Source organism: Oncorhynchus nerka, linkage group LG24 (genome assembly GCF_034236695.1).
Source record: "Oncorhynchus nerka isolate Pitt River linkage group LG24, Oner_Uvic_2.0, whole genome shotgun sequence".
NCBI classification, from domain to species: Eukaryota; Metazoa; Chordata; class Actinopteri; order Salmoniformes; family Salmonidae; genus Oncorhynchus; species Oncorhynchus nerka.
In genome coordinates, this window is record NC_088419.1 from 98,263,131 (window position 1) to 98,285,207 (window position 22,077).

The 22,077-nt window shown below is 53.9% G+C and overlaps 1 protein-coding gene across 1 annotated transcript in view; it reads left to right on the top strand.

Annotated features, from left to right (window-relative positions):
* Positions 1-22,077, top strand: part of LOC115123447 (gamma-aminobutyric acid receptor subunit gamma-3) — a 428,918-nt gene that overhangs the window by 81,698 nt on the left and 325,143 nt on the right. Inside the window, exon 3 of the mRNA XM_065009375.1 lies at positions 12,342-12,409. Coding sequence (XP_064865447.1) covers positions 12,342-12,409 — 68 coding nt within the window. The remainder of the gene's footprint in view (positions 1-12,341; positions 12,410-22,077) is intronic.

The window sequence follows — 22,077 nt, forward strand, 5'->3', positions numbered from 1 at the left end:
TACTCAATCTGCCTGACTAACCGGTGTCTGTATGTAGCCTCGCTACTGTATACAGCCTGTCTTTTTACTGTTGTTTTATTTCTTTACTTACCTATTGTTCATCTTATACATTTTTTTGCACTATTGGTGAGAGCCTTTAAGTAAGCATTTCACTGTAAGGTCTCCTACACCTGTTATATTCGGCACACAAATGAACTTTGATTTGATGTTTTGGCTAGAGAAGCTGACGATACTACAATGCAACAAATACATAGATCATCTCAACAAGGTTTTACCCGTGGTTTTACCCGTGGTTTTACCCGTGGTCTTACCCGTGGTTTTACCCGTGGTCTTACCCGTGGTCTTACCCGTGGTTTTACCCGTGGTTTTACCCGTGGTTTTACCCGTGGTCGTGGAGATGGGGGGGAAGTGCAACTACAATGTAGCTACAGTAGTTGAAATAAACATCTGCATTTTGAAACTCTTTTTTCTCGTTATTTTATTATTAACGAAAGCATAATGATGTTGATGAACGGATACTGTACAGTATGCTTTATCCAACATTTTGCGATTGCATGAGGTTTTGAGTTAGAAATGTAAAACTTTAGAGTACTTAAGCATCGAATACATTGCAAGTTGGGGGGATTTCCACACCTCCAGTAGCCATGGTTTTAAACTACCATTTTGTACATTTATTGATGTATGAAGAGTCTATTGTCCTGCTAATAGCCCATCATGGAAACATTGTTTGCATGATAGGCTATAATGTATTATTCTAGACCAGGCGCAATTTAGATTTTGGCCAGCAGTGTATATGCAAAGTTTTAGACTGATCCAATGAACCATTGCATACATGTTCAAAATGTTGTATCAATACTGCCCAAATGTACTGGAGAAGAAAACATATTTTCAAAATGCCTCCATCACTACTGTCAATACAAACACAGCATCTAAAGTGGTAGATAAAGCATTTTTCCTTAGGGCAAATCTGGTCAGTGATATTGAGTTAGAAATGTTGTTCATTGTAACCACAATGTCACAAATAATTGAACACACACAACACAACATGATCAGATTAACCTCTACGTGATCTCCCCACATTTTGAACATATATGCAATGGTTCATTGGATCAGTCTAAAACGTTGCACATACAGTGCTGCCATCTAGTGGCCAAAATCTAAAAAGGGTTGGATCCTTTTAACTTGGTCAAAACAGTGAAATGTATTTTTACTAAAGACTAACAGAAAGAATGTTGGGATTTATTTATTTGGATCTAAATCCATTCATGACTGAATAATCCAATAATAATTGGTGTGACACGGCTCTCAAAACTCATGAGGCGGCTTCTAAATGAAAATAAAAGATCTAATTCAATTTAGAGAATCGGAGGATTCTAATTTAGTCTGTGAGAATATTATAATGCAGAGATAATAGTAATAATAATAACACTAATTGGATAACGAATCGGCTCTCGGAACTCATTAAGAGGCGGCTTCTATCTTCAATATATTTTAAATGCTTTATTATCCAAATGTTTAAAGTGCGTGCGGGCGACGGAGAGAAAACAAAACGGTGCAGTTTGAGGCTATGAAGCGGAGATGCGGGAGCTGGAGATAACAATGAAATGAAAATATGAAAACATAAAGCTTGCGACTCGCATCTGATTATTCAATATGAATAGGATTTATTTGGTTTACATTCTTCATTGTAACCATAATGTCACAAATAATTGAACACAACATGAGCAGATTATTTGGTCAAAACAGTCAAACATTTATTTATTAAAGACTATCAGAAGGAATGTTGGTACTTAGTTATTTTGATCCAAAGCCATGAATGAGTGAGTCATTCAGCTGTTGTGGCGGTATGGAAATTGGAGTGGGTCCAGGATGTGAGGGATGATGGTGTTGACGTGAGCCATGACCATTATTTCAAAGCATTTCATGGCTACAGACGTGAGTGCTATGGGTCGGTTACCTTGGTGTTGTTGGGCACAGGGACTATGGTGGTCTGCTTGAAACATGTTGGTATTACAGACTGGTTCAGGGAAAGGTTGAAAATGTCAGTGAAGACACTTGCCAGTTGGTCAGCGCATGCTCTGTGTACGTGTCCTGGTAATCCGTCTGGCCCTGCGTCATTGTGAATGTTGACCTGTTTAAAGGTCTTACTCACATCGGCTACGTGATCACACAGTCGTCCAGAACAGCTGATGCTCTAATGCATGCTTCAGTGTTGCTTGCCTCGAAGCGAGCATAGAAGTTATTGAGCTCTGTGTAAAGGTCTTACTCACATCGGCTGCGGAGAGCGTGGTGCCTTCATCCACGTGTCAGTGTTGCTTGCCTCGAAGCGAACATACAATCAACGCCTGGAAGTCGTGTGCTGGTAATGGGAGTTTCCAGATGATTCAGGACATCTGTCCTACTAAATCCAATTAGGCTCAGAGCCCCCTTCCAACTGGTGGAGAAAAGAGGGCTGGTTTCCAATGAGTACTGAAAGCTAGAACAGGTGTCATTGAAAACTCTTAGGTATTTTTGGTCATGTGTAAAGACTAACTCCTGGGTACATGTATTGTTGGTCCTGTGTAAAGACTAACTCCTGGGTACATGTATTGTTGGTCCTGTGTAAAGACTAACTCCTGGGTACAGGTATTGTTGGTCCTGTGTAAAGACTAACTCCTGGGTACATGTATCGTTGGTCATGTGTAAAGACTAACTCCTGGGTACAGGTATTGTTGGTCCTGTGTAAAGACTAACTCCTGGGTACAGGTATTGTTGGTCCTGTGTAAAGACTAACTCCTGGGTACAGGTATTGTTGGTCATGTGTAAAGACTAACTCCGGTGTACATGTATTGTTGGTCCTGTGTAAAGACTAACTCCTGGGTACAGGTATTGTTGGTCATGTGTAAAGACTAACTCCTGTGTACAGGTATTGTTGGTCATGTGTAAAGACTAACTCCTGGGTACAGGTATTGTTGGTCCTGTGTAAAGACTAACTCCTGGGTACAGGTATTGTTGGTCATGTGTAAAGACTAACTCCTGTGTACAGGTATTGTTGGTCATGTGTAAAGACTAACTCCTGGGTACAGGTATCGTTGGTCCTGTGTAAAGACTAACTCCTGTGTACATGTATTGTTGGTCATGTGTAAAGACTGTACATGTATTGGATCATTTTTGATAATTACCTGAAAGTCACCTAATGGTGTAAAAGGGATTTTCTGGTAATTGTTTCTGGTATATCTATAATATTTCAACCGGACAATAACCTCATCAAAATAAAAGGGAGACAAGAAATACACTCTCTCCGGATTGGGCATGAAAAGCTCTGTGACACGTCAGGGTCCACTCGTTCAGACTGGTCTTACTCACTCATTTATCAGAATACAAACCTGAAAACATTTCTAAAGACTGTTGACATCTAGTGGAAGGCATAGGAACTGCAATATGAGTCCAAAGTCAATGGATACTGTAATGGCATTGAATAGAAAACTACAAAAACAAAACGACTTCGTGAATGGATTTTTCTCAGGTTATCACCTGCCAATTCAGTTCTGTTACCATCACAGACACTATTGTAACAGTTTTGGAAAGTTTAGAGTGTTTGCTATCCAAATCTACCAGTTATATGCATATCATATCTTCTCGGGGTATCAGGCCGTTTAATTTGGGCATGTTTTTCATCCAAAATTCCGAATGCTGCCCCCTTCCCTAGAGAAGTTAATGTATTGTAGATATGTGGTAGTAGAGTAGTGGTCTGAGGGAACACACTTAATGTATTGTAGATATGTGGTAGTATAGTGGTCTGAGGGAACACACTTAATGTGTTGTAGAGTAGTGGTCTGAGGGAACACACTTAATGTATTGTAGAGTAGTGGTCTGAGGGAACACACTAAATGTATTGTAGATATGTGGTAGTAAAGTAGTGGTCTGAGAGAACACTTAATGCATTGTAGATATGTGGTCTGAGGGAACACACTTAATGTATTGCTCTCCCAGCTCTCCCTGCTCTCCCAGCTCTCCCTCATCTCCCAGCTCTCCCTCCTCTCCCAGCTCTCCCTACTCTCCCAGCTCTCCCTCCTCTCCCAGCTCTCCCTGCTCTCCCTGCTCTCCCAGCTCTCCCTGTTCTCCCTGCTCTCCCTCGTCTCCCAGCTCTACCTGTTCTCCCTGCTCTCCCTCCTCTCCCAGCTCTCCCTGTTCTCCCTGCTCTCCCTCCTCTCCCAGCTCTCCCTACTCTCCCAGCTCTCCCTCCTCTCCCAGCTCTCCCTGCTCTCCCTGTTCTCCCTGCTCTCGCTCCTCTCCCAGCTCTCCCTACTCTCCCTGCTCTCCCAGCTCTCACAGCTCTCCCTCCTCTCCCAGCTCTCCCTATTCTCCCTGCTCTCCCTCCTCTCCCAGCTCTCCCTGCTCTCCCTGTTCTCCCTGCTCTCCCTCCTCTCCCAGCTCTCCCTCCTCTCCCAGCTCTCCCTACTCTCCCTGCTCTCCCTACTCTCCCAGCTCTCCCTCCTCTCCCAGCTCTCCCTGCTCTCCCTGCTCTCCCTGCTCTCCCTCCTCTCCCTGTTGTCCCTGCTCTCCCTCCTCTCCCAGCTCTCCCTCCTCTCCCAGCTCTCCCTACTCTCCCTGCTCTCCCTACTCTCCCAGCTCTCCCAGCTCTCCCTGTTCTCCCTGCTCTCCCTCCTCTCCCAGCTCTCCCTGTTCTCCCTCCTCTCCCTGCTCTCCCTGCTCTCCCTCCTCTCCCAGCTCTCCCTGCTCTCCCTGCTCTCCCAGCTCTCCCTGTTCTCCCTGCTCTCCCTCCTCTCCCTGCTCTCCCTCCTCTCCCAGCTCTCTCTACTCTCCCTGCTCTCCCTGCTCTCCCTCCTCTCCCTGTTCTCCCTGCTCTCCCTCCTCTCCCAGCTCTCCCTCCTCTCCCAGCTCTCCCTACTCTCCCTGCTCTCCCTACTCTCCCAGCTCTCCCAGCTCTCCCTGTTCTCCCTGCTCTCCCTCCTCTCCCAGCTCTCCCTGTTCTCCCTCCTCTCCCTGCTCTCCCTGCTCTCCCTCCTCTCCCTGTTCTCCCTGCTCTCCCTGCTCTCCCAGCTCTCCCAGCTCTCCCTCCTCTCCCTCCTCTCCCAGCTCTCCCAGCTCTCTCCCCTCTCCTCTCCCTCCTCTCCCAGCTCTCCCTCCTCTCCCTCCTCTCCCAGCTCTCCCAGCTCTCCCTCCTCTCCCTCCTCTCCCTGCTCTCCCTCCTCTCCCTCCTCTCCCAGCTCTCCCTCATCTCCCAGCTCTCCCTCCTCTCCCAGCTCTCCCTACTCTCCCAGCTCTCCCTCCTCTCCCAGCTCTCCCTGCTCTCCCTGCTCTCCCAGCTCTCCCTGTTCTCCCTGCTCTCCCTTGTCTCCCAGCTCTACCTGTTCTCCCTGCTCTCCCTCCTCTCCCAGCTCTCCCTACTCTCCCAGCTCTCCCTCCTCTCCCAGCTCTCCCTGCTCTCCTTGTTCTCCCTGCTCTCCCTCCTCTCCCAGCTCTCCCTGCTCTCCCTCCTCTCCCAGCTCTCCCTGCTCTCCCTCCTCTCCCAGCTCTCGCTCCTCTCCCAGCTCTCCCTACTCTCCCTGCTCTCCCAGCTCTCACAGCTCTCCCTCCTCTCCCATCTCTCCCTACTCTCCCTGCTCTCCCTGCTCTCCCTGTTCTCCCTGCTCTCCCTCCTCTCCCAGCTCTCCCTCCTCTCCCAGCTCTCCCTACTCTCTCTGCTCTCCCTACTCTCCCAGCTCTCCCTCCTCTCCCAGCTCTCCCTGCTCTCCCTCCTCTCCCTGTTGTCCCTGCTCTCCCTCCTCTCCCAGCTCTCCCTCCTCTCCCAGCTCTCCCTACTCTCCCTGCTCTCCCTACTCTCCCAGCTCTCCCAGCTCTCCCTGTTCTCCCTGCTCTCCCTCCTCTCCCAGCTCTCCCTGTTCTCCCTCCTCTCCCTGCTCTCCCTGCTCTCCCTCCTCTCCCAGCTCTCCCTGCTCTCCCTGCTCTCCCAGCTCTCCCTGTTCTCCCTGCTCTCCCTCCTCTCCCTGCTCTCCCTCCTCTCCCAGCTCTCCCTACTCTCCCTGCTCTCCCTGCTCTCCCTCCTCTCCCAGCCTGTTCTCCCTGCTCTCCCTCCTCTCCCAGCTCTCCCTCCTCTCCCAGCTCTCCCTCCCACTCTCCCTGCTCTCCCTACTCTCCCAGCTCTCCCAGCTCTCCCTGTTCTCCCTGCTCTCCCTCCTCTCCCAGCTCTCCCTGTTCTCCCTCCCCTCTCCCTGCTCTCCCTGCTCTCCCTCCTCTCTCCCTGTTCTCCCTGCTCTCCCTGCTCTCCCAGCTCTCCCAGCTCTCCCTACTCTCCCTCATCTCCCAGCTCTCCCAGCTCTCCCTCCTCTCCCTCCTCTCCCAGCTCTCCCTCCTCTCCCTCCTCTCCCAGCTCTCCCAGCTCTCCCTCCTCTCCATCCTCTCCCTGCTCTCCCTCCTCTCCCTCCTCTCCCTGCTCTCCCTCCTCTCCCAGCTCTCCCAGCTCTCCCTCCTCTCCCAGCTCTCCCTCCTCTCCCTACTCTCCCTGCTCTCCCTCCTCTCCCAGCTCTCCCAGCTCTCCCTCCTCTCCCAGCTCTCCCTCCTCTCCCTCCTCTCCCAGCTCTCCCTCATCTCCCAGCTCTCCCTCCTCTCCCAGCTCTCCCTGCTCTCCCAGCTCTCCCCCTCCCCTCTCCCAGCTCTCCCTGCTCTCCCTGCTCTCCCAGCTCTCCCTGTTCTCCCTGCTCTCCCTCCCGTCTCCCAGCTCTACCTGTTCTCCCTGCTCTCCCTCCTCTCCCAGCTCTCCCTGTTCTCCCTGCTCTCCCTCCTCTCCCAGCTCTCCCCTACTCTCCCAGCTCTCCCTCCTCTCCCAGCTCTCCCTGCTCTCCCTGTTCTCCCTTCTCCCTGCTCTCCCTCCTCTCCCAGCTCTCCCTGCTCTCCCTCCTCTCCCAGCTCTCCCCCTGCTCTCCCTCCTCTCCCAGCTCTCTGCTCTCCTCTCCCAGCTCTCTCCCTCCCAGCTCTCCCTGCTCTCCTCCTCTCCCAGCTCTCCCAGCTCTCCCTCTCTCCCAGCTCCCAGCTCTCCCTACTCTCCCTGCTCTCCCTCCTCTCCCAGCTCTCCCTGCTCTCCCTGTTCTCCCTGCTCTCCCTCCTCTCCCAGCTCTCCCTCCTCTCCCAGCTCTCCCTACTCTCCCTGCTCTCCCTACTCTCCCAGCTCTCCCTCCTCTCCCAGCTCTCCCTGCTCTCCCTGCTCTCCCTGCTCTCCCTCCTCTCCCTGTTGTCCCTGCTCTCCCTCCTCTCCCAGCTCTCCCTCCTCTCCCAGCTCTCCCTCCTCTCCCAGCTCTCCCTGCTCTCCCTGCTCTCCCAGCTCTCCCTGTTCTCCCTGCTCTCCCTGCTCTCCCAGCTCTCCCTCCTCTACCCAGCTCTCCCTGCTCTCCCTCCCAGCTCTCCCAGCTCTCCCTGCTCTCCCTCCCTGCTCTCCCTCCTCTCCCAGCTCTCTCCCTACTCTCCCTGCTCTCCCTCCTCTCCCTGTTCTCCCTGCTCTCCCTCCTCTCCCTGCTCTCCCTGTTCTCCCTGCTCTCCCTCCTCTCCCAGCTCTCCCTGTTCTCCCTGCTCTCCCTCCCCTCTCCCAGCTCCCTCCTCTCCCAGCTCTCCCTCTCTCCCAGCTCTCCCAGCTCTCCCTCCTCTCCCCCTCTCCCAGCTCTCCCTCCTCTCCCTACTCTCCCTGCTCTCCCAGCTCTCCCAGCTCTCCCAGCTCTCCCTCCTCTCCCAGCTCTCCCTACTCTCCCTGCTCCCTCCTCTCCCCTCTCCCAGCTCTCCCTGCTCTCCCTGTTCCCTCCCTGCTCTCCCTCCCTCTCTCCCAGCTCTCCCTCCTCTCCCAGCTCTCCCTCCTCTCCCTCTCCCAGCTCTCCCTCCTCTCCCTACTCTCCCAGCTCTCCCTCCTCTCCCAGCTCTCCCTGCTCTCCCTCCCAGCTCTCCCTGCTCTCCCCTCTCCCTGTTCTCCCTCATCTCCCTGCTCTCCCTCCTCCCCCTCTCCCAGCTCTCCCTCCTCTCCCAGCTCTCCCTCCTCTCCCTCCTCTCCCTGCTCTCCCCCTCCCAGCTCTCCCTCCCTCTCCCAGCTCTCCCTCCCTTCTCCCTGCTCTCCCCTCCTCTCCCAGCTCTCCCTCCCAGCTCTCCCTCCTCTCCCAGCTCTCCCTCCTCTCCCTCCTCTCCCAGCTCTCCCTGCTCTCCCTGCTCTCCCAGCTCTCCCTGTTCTCCCTGCTCTCCCTCCTCTCCCTGCTCTCCCTCCCTCCTCTCCCAGCTCTCCCTCTCCCAGCTCTCCCTGCTCTCTCCCCTGCTCTCCTCTCCTCTCCCTCCTCTCCCTGTCTCTCCCTGCTCTCCCTCCTCTCCCAGCTCTCCCTCCTCTCCCAGCTCTCCCTACTCTCCCTCCTGCTCCCCTCCCTCTCCCAGCTCTCCCAGCTCTCCCTGTTCTCCTCTCCCAGCTCTCCCTCCTCCCTCCCAGCTCTCCCAGCTCTCCCTCCTCTCCCAGCTCTCCCTCCTCTCCCAGCTCTCCCAGCTCTCCCCTCTCCTCTCCCCCTCCCTCCTCTCCCAGCTCTCCCTCCCCTCCCTCCTCTCCCAGCTCTCCCTCCTCTCCCAGCTCTCCCAGCTCTCCCTCCTCTCCCAGCTCTCCCTCCTCTCCCTCCCCTCTCCCTGCTCTCCCTCCTCTCCCATCTCCCTCCTCTCCCAGCTCTCCCTACTCCCTCCCTCCCAGCTCTCCCTCCTCTCCCAGCTCTCCCAGCTCTCCCCAGCTCTCCCAGCTCTCCCTCCTCTCCCAGCTCTCCCAGCTCTCCCTCCTCTCCCAGCTCTCCCCTCTCCCTCTCTCCCCCTCCTCTCCCAGCTCTCCCACTCTCCCAGCTCTCCCTCCCTCCTCTCCCTACTCTCCCAGCTCTCCCTCCTCCCTCCTCTCCCAGCTCCCTCCCTCCTCTCCCAGCTCTCCCAGCTCTCCCTCCCCTCTCCCTCCTCTCCCTCCTCTCCCTCCTCTCCCAGCTCTCCCTCCTCTCCCTCCTCTCCCAGCCTCCCTCTCCCAGCTCTCCCTCCCTCCTCTCCCAGCTCTCCCTCCTCTCCCTCCTCTCCCAGCTCTCCCTCCTCTCCCAGCTCTCCCAGCCCCCCCTCCTCTCCCAGCTCTCCCCCTCCTCTCCCAGCTCTCCCTCCTCTCCCTCCTCTCCCAGCTCTCCCTCCCTCTCCCAGCTCCCTCCCTCCTCTCCCTCCTCTCCCAGCTCCCTCCTCTCCCAGCTCTCCCTCCTCTCCCAGCTCTCCCTCCTCTCCCTCCTCTCCCTACTCTCCCTCCCTCCTCCCCAGCTCTCCTGCTCTCCCTCCTCCCTCCCTCCCAGCTCTCCCTCTCCCAGCTCTCCCTCCTCTCCCTCTCTCCCTACTCTCCCTCCTCTCCCTCCTCTCCCTCCCTACTCTCCCAGCTCTCCCTCCTCTCCCAGCTCTCCCTCCTCTCCTCTCCCTCTCCCAGCTCTCCCAGCTCTCCCTCCTCTCCCAGCTCTCCCTCGTCTCCCTGCTCTCCCTACTCTCCCTCCTCTCCCTCCTCTCCCTACTCTCCCAGCTCTCCCTCCTCTCCCTGCTCTCCCTCCTCTCCCAGCTCTCCCTCCTCTCCCTCTCTCCCTCCCTCCCTCCTCTCCCAGCTCCCTCCCTCCCTCCTCTCCCTCTCCCTGCTCTCCCTCCTCTCCCAGCTCTCCCTGCTCTCCCTCCTCTCCCAGCTCTCCCTGCTCCCCACTCCCCAGCTCTCCCAGCTCTCCCAGCTCTCCCTGCTCTCCCTCCTCTCCCAGCTCTCCCTCCTCCCCCACTCCCCCAGCTCTCCCAGCTCTCCCTCCTCCCCCACTCCCCCAGCTCTCCCTCCTCTCCCAGCTCTCCCTCCCACCCCCACTCCCCCAGCTCTCCCAGCTCTCCCTCCTCTCCCAGCTCTCCCTCCTCTCCCTCCTCTCCCTCCTCTCCCAGCTCTCCTCCTCTCCCTCCTCTCCCAGCTCTCCCTCCCTCTCCCAGCTCTCCCTCCTCTCCCAGCTCTCCCTCCTCTCCCTCCTCTCCCTAGCTCTCCCTCCTCCCCAGCTCTCCCAGCTCTCCCTCCTCTCCCTGCTCTCCCTACTCTCCCTCCCTCCCCTCTCCCTCCCTCTCCCCACTCTCCCAGCTCTCCCTCCTCTCCCAGCTCCCTCCCTCCTCTCCCAGCTCTCCCTCCTCTCCCTTCTCTCCCAGCTCTCCCTCCTCTCCCTACTCTCCCTCCTCTCCCTGCTCTCCCCACTCTCCCTCCTCTCCCTCCTCTCCCTACTCTCCCAGCTCTCCCTCCTCTCCCTGCTCTCCCTACTCTCCCTCCTCTCCCTCCTCTCCCAGCTCTCCCTCCTCTCCCTGCTCTCCCTCTCCCTCCTCTCCCTGCTCTCCCTCCTCTCCCAGCTCTCCCTGCTCTCCCTCCTCTCCCAGCTCTCCCTCCTCCCCCACTCCCCCAGCCCCCAGCTCTCCCTCCTCTCCCAGCTCTCCCTCCTCTCCCCACTCCCCCAGCTCTCCCAGCTCTCCCTCCTCTCCCTCCTCTCCCAGCTCCCTCCCTCCTCTCCCAGCTCTCCCTGCTCCCCCCTCCCCCAGCTCTCCCAGCTCTCCCAGCTCTCCCTGCTCTCCCTCCTCTCCCAGCTCTCCCTCCTCCCCCACTCCCCCAGCTCTCCCAGCTCTCCCAGCCTCCTCCCCCACTCCTCCCCAGCTCCCCCTCCTCTCCCAGCTCTCCCTCCTCCCCCACTCCCCCAGCTCTCCCAGCTCTCCCTCCTCTCCCAGCTCTCCCTCCTCTCTCCTCCTCTCCCTCCTCTCCCAGCTCTCCCTCCTCTCCCTCCTCTCCCAGCTCTCCCTCCTCTCCCAGCTCTCCCTCCTCTCCCTACTCTCCCAGCTCTCCCTCCTCTCCCTGCTCTCCCTACTCTCCCTCCTCCCCCAGCTCTCCCTGCTCTCCCTCCTCTCCCTACTCTCCCAGCTCTCCCTCCTCTCCCTGCTCTCCCTACTCTCCCTCCTCTCCCTCCTCTCCCCACTCTCCCAGCTCTCCCTCCTCTCCCAGCTCTCCCTCCTCTCCCAGCTCTCCCTCCTCTCCCTCCTCTCCCAGCTCTCCCTCCTCTCCCTGCTCTCCCCACTCTCCTCCTCTCCCTTCTCTCTCTCCTTCCTACTCTCCCAGCTCTCCCTCCTCTCCCTGCTCTCCCTACTCTCCCTCCTCTCCCTCCTCTCCCAGCTCTCCCTCCTCTCCCTCCTCTCCCTCCTCTCCCTGCTCTCCCTCCTCTCCCAGCTCTCCCTGCTCTCCCTCCTCTCCCAGCTCTCCCTGCTCCCCCACTCCCCCCAGCTCTCCCAGCTCTCCCAGCTCCCTCCCTGCTCTCCCTCCTCTCCCAGCTCTCCCTCCTCTCCCAGCTCTCCCTCCTCTCCCAGCTCTCCCTCCTCTCCCTCCTCTCCCAGCTCTCCCTCCTCTCCCAGCTCTCCCTCCCCTCCTCTCCTCCTCTCCCAGCTCTCCCTCCTCTCCCTCCTCTCCCTGCTCTCCCTCCTCTCCCAGCTCTCCCTCCTCTCCCAGCTCTCCCTCTCTCCCTCCTCTCCCTGCTCTCCTCCTCTCCCTGCTCTCCCTCCTCTCCCAGCTCTCCCTGCTCTCCCTCCTCTCCCAGCTCTCCCAGCTCTCCCTCCTCTCTCCCAGCTCTCCCAGCTCTCCTCCTCTCCCTCCTCTCCTGCTCTCCCTCCTCTCCCAGCTCTCCCTCCTCTCCCAGCTCTCCCTGCTCTCCCTCCTCTCCCAGCTCTCCCAGCTCTCCCTCCTCTCCCAGCTCTCCCTCCTCTCCCTCCTCTCCCTCCTCTCCCAGCTCTCCCTCCTCTCCCAGCTCTCCCTCCTCTCCCTCCTCTCCCTCCTCTCCCAGCTCTCCCTCCTCTCCCAGCTCTCCCTCCTCTCCCAGCTCTCCCAGCTCTCCCTCCTCTCCCTCCTCTCCCTCCTCTCCCAGCTCTCCCTCCTCTCCCTGCTCTCCCTCCTCTCCCTGCTCTCCCTCCTCTCCCAGCTCTCCCTGCTCTCCCTCCTCTCCCAGCTCTCCCAGCTCTCCCTGCTCTCCACATACCACGTGTTGTCCATCATCATTCCATAATTCTCCACAGATTAAAATATTGTAATTTTGTCAGTATGAGACCCACTTCTCTCATACGGACAAAATTACAATATTTTAATCTGTGGAGAATTATGGAATGATGATGGACAACATATGGTATGACGGGGCCGTGGTAAATTAATTAATTAATGAAAGCGTGAATGAATTAATAAATGATCGTGTGAGTTAATGAATACAGGTGTGAATGAAGCGATGAGTGAATGTGTGAATGAGTTCCATTACTAAATCTTAAAATGCTCTTTCCCTTTGCAGTTAAACCAACGGTCATAGATGTGGACATCTATGTGAACAGCATTGGACCGGTGTCATCCATAGATATGGTATGATAATAATTATATTAATAATCATTTGTTGTGCAGAATGCAGATTGAAATGTTGAGCCTGTACACACACACACACACACACACACACACACACACACATGCTACCCAACCAGAGCCCGGTTAGGGCCGGGCGGGGCCTGTTTTTTCATCCACAACTAGCTAGCGTATCATTTAAAAAAAATACTAAAATGACTTGATTTCTGGACCAGTGTATGTTTGCTCCTGCTCTGCTGCACCAGCAGTGCACCTCTCCTGATGTGATGTAGTCTACAACATGTGTGTGTGTCTGGTGGTTGTTGCTGATGCTAGCTACTAGTCGCAGTCGTCGCTATGGATACGGATGAAGTGAAATTGAAACTCAAAATCCCAAATGACATTTTGGAAAATCTTTTGATTTAGTTGCTGAAACTAAGATGCCCACAAGCCATGTGAAGTGTCGAGCTTGGCTCCCCCCTCGATTTTGAAATATGATAGCAAGAGGACCGGCACCTCCTCTCTCCAGTGCCACATTGACCGAGGATGCAGCGGCCGCTGCGTAACAGGAGCAGTCTGTAACAAAGCATGACATCATTTCTCTCTGCCTCTCTGCCCCAAGGCAGTTACTGGCTAAAGTCAAATCAGGAACCTAAAAACAAATGTGTAGCTTTCTGTAGCAGGATATTAAGCCCTTTCACACAGTTCAAGGAAGTGGTTTTCTTGATTTAGCTCAGGAGCTAATAAACGTGGACTAGTCATGGACGCATCCTCCGTTGACACTGTGCTCCCTGACCCCACAAACCATATCACGGAGGTGCCACAAACATGCTGCTGAAAAGAGGATTGAAGTGGTTGCCAATATCAACAAAGCAATAGCTGATGTAAATGACTTGGGGGGGGATCCATATATGTGGACCGTCGATTATCGTAAGGTTAACTACATGGCAATAACCTGCCATTACATTGAGTTCCAGCTGAAAAGCAGAGTGCTAGCTAGAGAGATGTCCCCCCCCCCGTCCGGAAGATAAGAAAACATAGTAAGACTGTGACTGTGCTTTTTTTTCGATCCGAAAAAGGGGGGGGGTCCATATTCCAACGATTTTGGAATATAACGTTCAACGAGTAGGTGTCCACATACCATTGGTCAGGTGGTATATTTGTACTGAATAGCCCACTGAAAAGGGTTTTTGGGGGGGGCCGCCATGCCGAAATAGTTAAAGTTTTGGATAGGCCTATTTAACCCGTTATTGCTGGTTCTGAATAACAGTGGTGAAACACAGAACATATCCACAACAAACAGCACTCAAAACTCCAAGCAGAATAATACATTATTATGATTCATTATTATGATTTATTATTATGATTCATTTTTATGATTCATTATTATGATTCATTATTATGATTCATTATTATGATTCATTATTATGATTCATTTTCTCCACTCTTATTGTGTGCTCCTGAGCTGGTTTATCATCAAGGATCTCGCTGTACTTTGCTCCGTTCATCTTTCTCTCGATCCTCACTAGTCTCCCAGTCCCTGCCGCTGAAAAACATCCCCACAGCATGATGCTGCCACCACCATGCTTCACCGTAGGGATGGTGCCCGGTTTCCTCCAGACGTGACGCTTGGCATTCAGGCCAAAGAGTTCAACCTTGGTTTCATCAGACCAAACAATCTTGTTTCTCATGGTCTGAGAGTCTTTAGGTGCCTTTTGGCGGACTCAAAACGGCTGTTGTGCTTTTCACTGAGGAGTGGCTTCCGTCTGGCCACTCTGCCAAATAAATTCTGTAAAAAAAACATCAAAGAAAAGTGTAGGCCTGTCGTCACAACGGAATTCTCTTTTGAAAAGCAAATGCTTGAAAGGAAAACAGTTCACAAATTAAAGTAATGTAGTATGTAGGGAATAGTGCACCATGGACAGCTTTACTAAACCAATGGACAGCTTTACTAAACCAATGGACAGCTTTACTAAACAGATGGACAGCTTTACTAAACAGATTAAAGCCAATGAAGTCATAACAAGGCCAACTTTAAATGCTGACATGGATAAACCAGAAGTGTCTCAGGCCAGAGGCTATACTGTAGCTCCCAGAGGTGTTTCATGCCAGAGGCTATACTGTAGCTCCCAGAGGTGTTTCATGCCAGAGGCTATACTGTAGCTCCCAGAGGTGTTTCAGGCCAGAGGCTATACTGTAGCTCCCAGAGGTGTTTCATGCCAGAGGCTATACTGTAGCTACCAGAGGTGTTTCATGCCAGAGGCTATACTGTAGCTCCCAGAGGTGTTTCATGCCAGAGGCTATACTGTAGCTACCAGAGGTGTTTCATGCCAGAGGCTATACTGTAGCTACCAGAGGTGTTTCATGCCAGAGGCTATACTGTAGCTCCCAGAGGTGTTTCATGCCAGAGGCTATACTGTAGCTCCCAGTGGTGTTTCATGCCAGAGGCTATACTGTAGCTCCCAGAGGTGTTTCAGGCCAGAGGCTATACTGTAGCTCCCAGAGGTGTTTCATGCCAGAGGCTATACTGTAGCTACCAGAGGTGTTTCAGGCCAGAGGCTATACTGTAGCTCCCAGAGGTGTTTCATGCCAGAGGCTATACTGTGTTGGGATGGCTAAACCTAACAGTGTTGGGATGGCTAAACCTAACAGTGTTGGGATGGCTAAACCTAACAGTGTTGGGATGGTTAAACCTAACAGTGTTGGGATGGCTAAACCTAACAGTGTTGGGATGGTTAAACCTAACAGTGTTGGGATGGTTAAACCTAACAGTGTTGTGATGGTTATTAACCACTGGTACCATTAATGCTGGTTAGTGCTAATTTGACCACCAGAGGGCGTCTTTGAGAAGCATGTGATTGTCTTCAATAATGGCTGTACTAGAGAATGCAGGCATGCAGCAGAACAGGGTTCAATTCCCCGACAGGGAGGAAGGAGTAGGCTGTCCTTGTAAATAAGAATTTGTTCTTAACTGATTCCAAATGTGTTATTTCATAGTTTTGATGGCTTCACTATTATTCTACAATGTAGAAAATAGTAAAAATAAAGAAAATCCCTACAATGAGTAGGTGTCCAAACTGTTGACTGGTACTGTATCAATTAATATGATCAATATTATGGTGTTTCTATTCCAAGGAAAATGAAAAAGCCCTCTGGGTTTCCATTAGGATGGAACGGAAAATATGGCGCTGTACAACGTAATGGCCGGGAGTACAGTACTGGGCTATTAAGCTAAAAAAAATCCAGTGTCCTGCGGGCACATAGGAGACCGGGGTTCAAGCATTTGATTGGCTTCAATAATGGCTGTACTAGAGAATGTAGGCACGCGGGAGAACGGGGTTCAATTCCCCGACAGGGAGGAAGGAGTAGGCTGTCCTTGTAAATACTAATATGTTCTTAACTGACTTTCCTAGTTAAATAAAGGTTACACTAAGAGCATAACATTTCCACACCCTAATTGTAGTGTAACCAATACTCAAACATAGATTCAGTGAAAATAAAAACATAAAAAATGTCATTGATTTACTAAGATCAGTCCCCGTGCTTGTCTCAGAGCAGCGCGAATTGGTGCTGAAATAGTTGTAGGCGTTTGCTTCTAACTTCAATATGCTCATTCAATGAATAAGACCTACACCAGGTAGACTGGATGTGGTGGGTGTGACCCGTGGTAGACTAGATGTGGTGGGTGTGACAGAGGTAGACTAGATGTGGTGGGTGTGACCGAGGTAGACTAGATGTGGTGGGTGTGACCGAGGTAGACTAGATGTGGTGGGTGTGACCGAGGTAGACTAGATGTGGTGGGTGTGACCGAGGTAGATTAGAGGTGGGTGTGACCGAGGTAGACTAGAGGTGGGTGTGACCAAGGTAGACTAGAGGTGGGTATGACCGAGGTAGACTAGATGTGGGTGTGACCGAGGTAGACTAGATGTGGTGGGTGTGACCAAGGTAGACTAGAGGTGGGTGTGACCGAGGTAGACTAGGGGTGGGTGTGACCGAGGTAGACTAGAGGTGGGTGTGACCGAGGTAGACTAGAGGTGGGTGTGACCGAGGTAGACTAGATGCGGTGGGTGTGACTGAGGTAGACTAGATGTGGTGGGTGTGACTGAGGTAGACTAGATGTGGTGGGTGTGACTCGAGGTAGACTAGATGTTGTGGGTGTGACCGAGGTAGACTAGATGTGGTGGGTGTGACCGAGGTAGACTAGATGTGGTGGGTGTGACCGAGGTAGACTAGGGTGGGTGTGACCGAGGTAGACTAGATGTGGTGGGTGTGACCGAGGTAGACTAGATGTGGTGGGTGTGACCGAGTAGACTAGAGGTAGAGGTAGACTAGTGGTGGGTGTGACAGAGGTAGACTAGATGTGGTGGGTGTGACCGAGGTAGACTAGATGTTGGGTGTGACCGAGGTAGACTAGATGTGGTGGGTGTGACCGAGGTAGACTAGATGTGGGTGTGACCGAGGTAGACTAGATGGTGGGTGTGACCGAGGTAGACTAGATGTGGTGGGTGTGACCGAGGTAGACTAGATGTGGTGGGTGTGACCTGAGGTAGACTAGATGTGGTGGGTGTGACTAGAGGTGTGACGAGGTAGAGATGTGGGTGTGACCGAGGTAGACTAGGTGTGACCGAGGTAGACTAGATGTGGGTGTGACGAGGTAGACTAGGGGTGGGTGTGACCGAGGTAGACTAGATGTGGGTGTGACAGAGGTAGACTAGATGTGGTGGGTGTGACTGAGGTAGACTAGATGCGGTGGGTGTGACGAGGTAGACTAGATGTGGTGGGTGTGACCGAGGTAGACTAGATGTGGTGGGTGTGACTCGAGGTAGACTAGATGTTGTGGGTGTGACCCGAGGTAGACTAGATGTGGTGGGTGTGACTGAGGTAGACTAGATAGTGGTGGGTGTGACTCGAGGTAGACTAGATGTGGTGGGTGTGACTGAGGTAGACTAGATGTGGTGGGTGTGACTGAGGTAGACTAGATGTGGTGGGTGTGACTGAGGTAGACTAGATGTGGTGGGTGTGAGATAGACTAGATGTGTGGGTGTGACCCTAGAGGTAGACTAGATGTGGTGGGTGTGACCGAGGTAGACTAGAGGTGGGTGTGACCGAGGTAGACTAGAGGTGGGTGTGACCGAGGTAGACTAGAGGTGGGTGTGACCGAGGTAGATTAGATGTGGTGGGTGTGACCGAGGTAGACTAGAGGTGGGTGTGACAGAGGTAGACTAGAGGTGGGTGTGACCGAGGTAGACTAAAGGTGGGTGTGACCGAGGTAGACTAAAGGTGGGTGTGACCGAGGTAGACTAGATGCGGTGGGTGTGACCGAGGTAGACTAGATGTGGTGGGTGTGACCGAGGTAGACTAGATGTGGGTGTGACCGAGGTAGACTAGATGTGGTGGGTGTGACCGAGGTAGACTAGATGTGGTGGGTGTGACCGAGGTAGACTAGATGTGGTGGGTGTGACCAAGGTAGACTAGAGGTGGGTATGACCGAGGTAGACTAGATGTGGGTGTGACCGAGGTAGACTAGATGTGGTGGGTGTGACCAAGGTAGACTAGAGGTGGGTGTGACCGAGGTAGACTAGGGGTGGGTGTGACCGAGGTAGACTAGAGGTGGGTGTGACCGAGGTAGACTAGAGGTGGGTGTGAGACAGATGGTGGGTAGACTAGATGCGGTGGGTGTGACTGAGGTAGACTAGATGTGGTGGGTGTGACAGAGGTAGACTAGATGTGGTGGGTGTGACCGAGGTAGACTAGATGTTGTGGGTGTGACCGAGGTAGACTAGATGTGGTGGGTGTGACCGAGGTAGACTAGATGTGGTGGGTGTGACCGAGGTAGACTAGATGTGGTGGGTGTGACCGAGGTAGACTAGATGTGGTGGGTGTGACCGAGGTAGACTAGAGGTGGGTGTGACCGAGGTAGACTAGATGTGGGTGTGACAGAGGTAGACTAGATGTGGGTGTGACCGAGGTAGACTAGATGTGGGTGTGACCGAGGTAGACTAGATGTGGGTGTGACCGAGGTAGACTAGATGTGGGTGTGACCGGGTAGACTGATGTGGGTGTGACCGAGGTAGACTAGATATGTGGGTGTGACCGAGGTAGACTAGATGTGGTGGGTGTGACTGAGGTAGACTAGATGTGGTGGGTGTGACTGAGGTAGACTAGATGGTGGGTGTGACTGAGGTAGACTAGATGTGGTGGGTGTGACTAGAGGTAGACTAGATGAGGTGGGTGTGACCGAGGTAGACTAGATGTTGTGGGTGTGACTGAGGTAGACTAGATGTGGTGGGTGTGACTGAGGTAGACTAGATGTAGGTGGGTGTGACCGAGGTAGACTAGATGTGGTGGGTGTGACTGAGGTAGACTAGATGTGGTGGGTGTGACTGAGGTAGACTAGATGTGGTGGGTGTGACTGAGGTAGACTAGATGTGGTGGGTGTGACTCGAGGTAGACTAGATGTTGTGGGTGTGACCCGAGGTAGACTAGATGTGGTGGGTGCGACCGAGGTAGACTAGAGGTGGGTGTGACCGAGGTAGACTAGAGGTGGGTGTGACCGAGGTAGACTAGAGGTGGGTGTGACCGAGGTAGACTAGATGTGGTGGGTGTGACCGAGGTAGACTAGAGGTGGGTGTGACAGAGGTAGACTAGAGGTGGGTGTGACCGAGGTAGACTAAAGGTGGGTGTGACCGAGGTAGACTAAAGGTGGGTGTGACCGAGGTAGACTAGATGCGGTGGGTGTGACCGAGGTAGACTAGATGTGGTGGGTGTGACCGAGGTAGACTAGATGTGGGTGTGACCGAGGTAGACTAGATGCGGTGGGTGTGACCGAGGTAGACTAGATGTGGTGGGTGTGACCAAGGTAGACTAGAGGTGGGTGTGACCGAGGTAGACTAGGGGTGGGTGTGACCGAGGTAGACTAGAGGTGGGTGTGACCGAGGTAGACTAGGGTGTGACCGAGGTAGACTAGATGCGGTGGGTGTGACCGAGGTAGACTAGATGTGGTGGGTGTGACAGAGGTAGACTAGATGTGGTGGGTGTGACGAGGTAGACTAGATGTTGTGGTGTGACCGAGGTAGACTAGATGTGGTGGTGTGACCGAGGTAGACTAGATGTGGTGGGTGTGACCGAGGTAGACTAGATGTGGTGGGTGTGACCGAGGTAGACTAGATGTGGTGGGTGTGACCGAGGTAGACTAGAGGTGGGTGTGACCGAGGTAGACTAGATGCGGTGGGTGTGACAGAGGTAGACTAGATGTGGGTGTGACCGAGGTAGACTAGATGTGGGTGTGACCGAGGTAGACTAGATGCGGTGGGTGTGACCGAGGTAGACTAGATGTGGTGGGTGTGACAGAGGTAGACTAGATGTGGTGGGTGTGACTCGAGGTAGACTAGATGTTGTGGGTGTGACCGAGGTAGACTAGATATGGTGGGTGTGACTGAGGTAGACTAGATGTGGTGGGTGTGACTGAGGTAGACTAGATGTGGTGGGTGTGACCGAGGTAGACTAGATGTGGGTGTGACAGAAGTAGACTAGAGGTGGGTGTGACCGAGGTAGACTAGATGCGGTGGGTGTGACTGAGGTAGACTAGATGTTGTGGGTGTGACCCGAGGTAGACTAGATGTGGTGGGTGTGACTGAGGTAGACTAGATGTGGTGGGTGTGACTCGAGGTAGACTAGATGTGGTGGGTGTGACTGAGGTAGACTAGATGTGGTGGGTGTGACTGAGGTAGACTAGATGTGGTGGGTGTGACTGAGGTAGACTAGATGTGGTGGGTGTGACTCGAGGTAGACTAGATGTTGTGGGTGTGACCCGAGGTAGACTAGATGTGGTGGGTGTGACCGAGGTAGACTAGAGGTGGGTGTGACCGAGGTAGACTAGAGGTGGGTGTGACCGAGGTAGACTAGAGGTGGGTGTGACCGAGGTAGATTAGATGTGGTGGGTGTGACCGAGGTAGACTAGAGGTGGGTGTGACAGAGGTAGACTAGAGGTGGGTGTGACCGAGGTAGACTAAAGGTGGGTGTGACCGAGGTAGACTAAAGGTGGGTGTGACCGAGGTAGACTAGATGCGGTGGGTGTGACCGAGGTAGACTAGATGTGGTGGGTGTGACCGAGGTAGACTAGATGTGGGTGTGACCGAGGTAGACTAGATGTGGTGGGTGTGACCGAGGTAGACTAGATGTGGGTGTGACCGAGGTAGACTAGATGCGGTGGGTGTGACCGAGGTAGACTAGATGTGGTGGGTGTGACCAAGGTAGACTAGAGGTGGGTGTGACCGAGGTAGACTAGAGGTGGGTGTGACCGAGGTAGACTAGAGGTGGGTGTGACCGAGGTAGACTAGATGCGGTGGGTGTGACCGAGGTAGACTAGATGTGGTGGGTGTGACAGAGGTAGACTAGATGTGGTGGGTGTGACTCGAGGTAGACTAGATGTTGTGGGTGTGACCGAGGTAGACTAGATGTGGTGGGTGTGACCGAGGTAGACTAGATGTGGTGGGTGTGACCGAGGTAGACTAGATGTGGTGGGTGTGACCGAGGTCGACTAGATGTGGTGGGTGTGACCGAGGTAGACTAGAGGTGGGTGTGACCGAGGTAGACTAGATGCGGTGGGTGTGACAGAGGTAGACTAGATGTGGGTGTGACCGAGGTAGACTAGATGTGGGTGTGACCGTGGTAGACTAGATGTGGGTGTGACCGAGGTAGACTAGATGTGGGTGTGACCGAAGTAGACGAGATGTGGGTGTGACCGAGGTAGACTAGGGGTGGGTGTGACCGAGGTAGACTAGATATGGTGGGTGTGACTGAGGTAGACTAGATGTGGTGGGTGTGACTGAGGTAGACTAGATGTGGTGGGTGTGACCGAGGTAGACTAGATGTGGGTGTGACAGAAGTAGACTAGAGGTGGGTGTGACCGAGGTAGACTAGATGTGGTGGGTGTGACTGAGGTAGACTAGATGTGGTGGGTGTGACTGAGGTAGACTAGATGTGGTGGGTGTGACTGAGGTAGACTAGATGTGGTGGGTGTGACTCGAGGTAGACTAGATGTTGTGGGTGTGACCCGAGGTAGACTAGATGTGGTGGGTGTGACCGAGGTAGACTAGAGGTGGGTGTGACCGAGGTAGACTAGAGGTGGGTGTGACCGAGGTAGATTAGATGTGGTGGGTGTGACCGAGGTAGACTAGAGGTGGGTGTGACAGAGGTAGACTAGAGGTGGGTGTGACCGAGGTAGACTAAAGGTGGGTGTGACCGAGGTAGACTAAAGGTGGGTGTGACCGAGGTAGACTAGATGCGGTGGGTGTGACCGAGGTAGACTAGATGTGGTGGGTGTGACCGAGGTAGACTAGATGTGGGTGTGACCGAGGTAGACTAGATGTGGTGGGTGTGACCGAGGTAGACTAGATGTGGTGGGTGTGACCGAGGTAGACTAGATGTGGTGGGTGTGACCAAGGTAGACTAGAGGGTGGGTATGACCGAGGTAGACTAGATGTGGGTGTGACCGAGGTAGACTAGATGTGGTGGGTGTGACCAAGGTAGACTAGAGGTGGGTGTGACCGAGGTAGACTAGGGGTGGGTGTGACCGAGGTAGACTAGAGGTGGGTGTGACCGAGGTAGACTAGAGGTGGGTGTGACCGAGGTAGACTAGATGCGGTGGGTGTGACTGAGGTAGACTAGATGTGGTGGGTGTGACAGAGGTA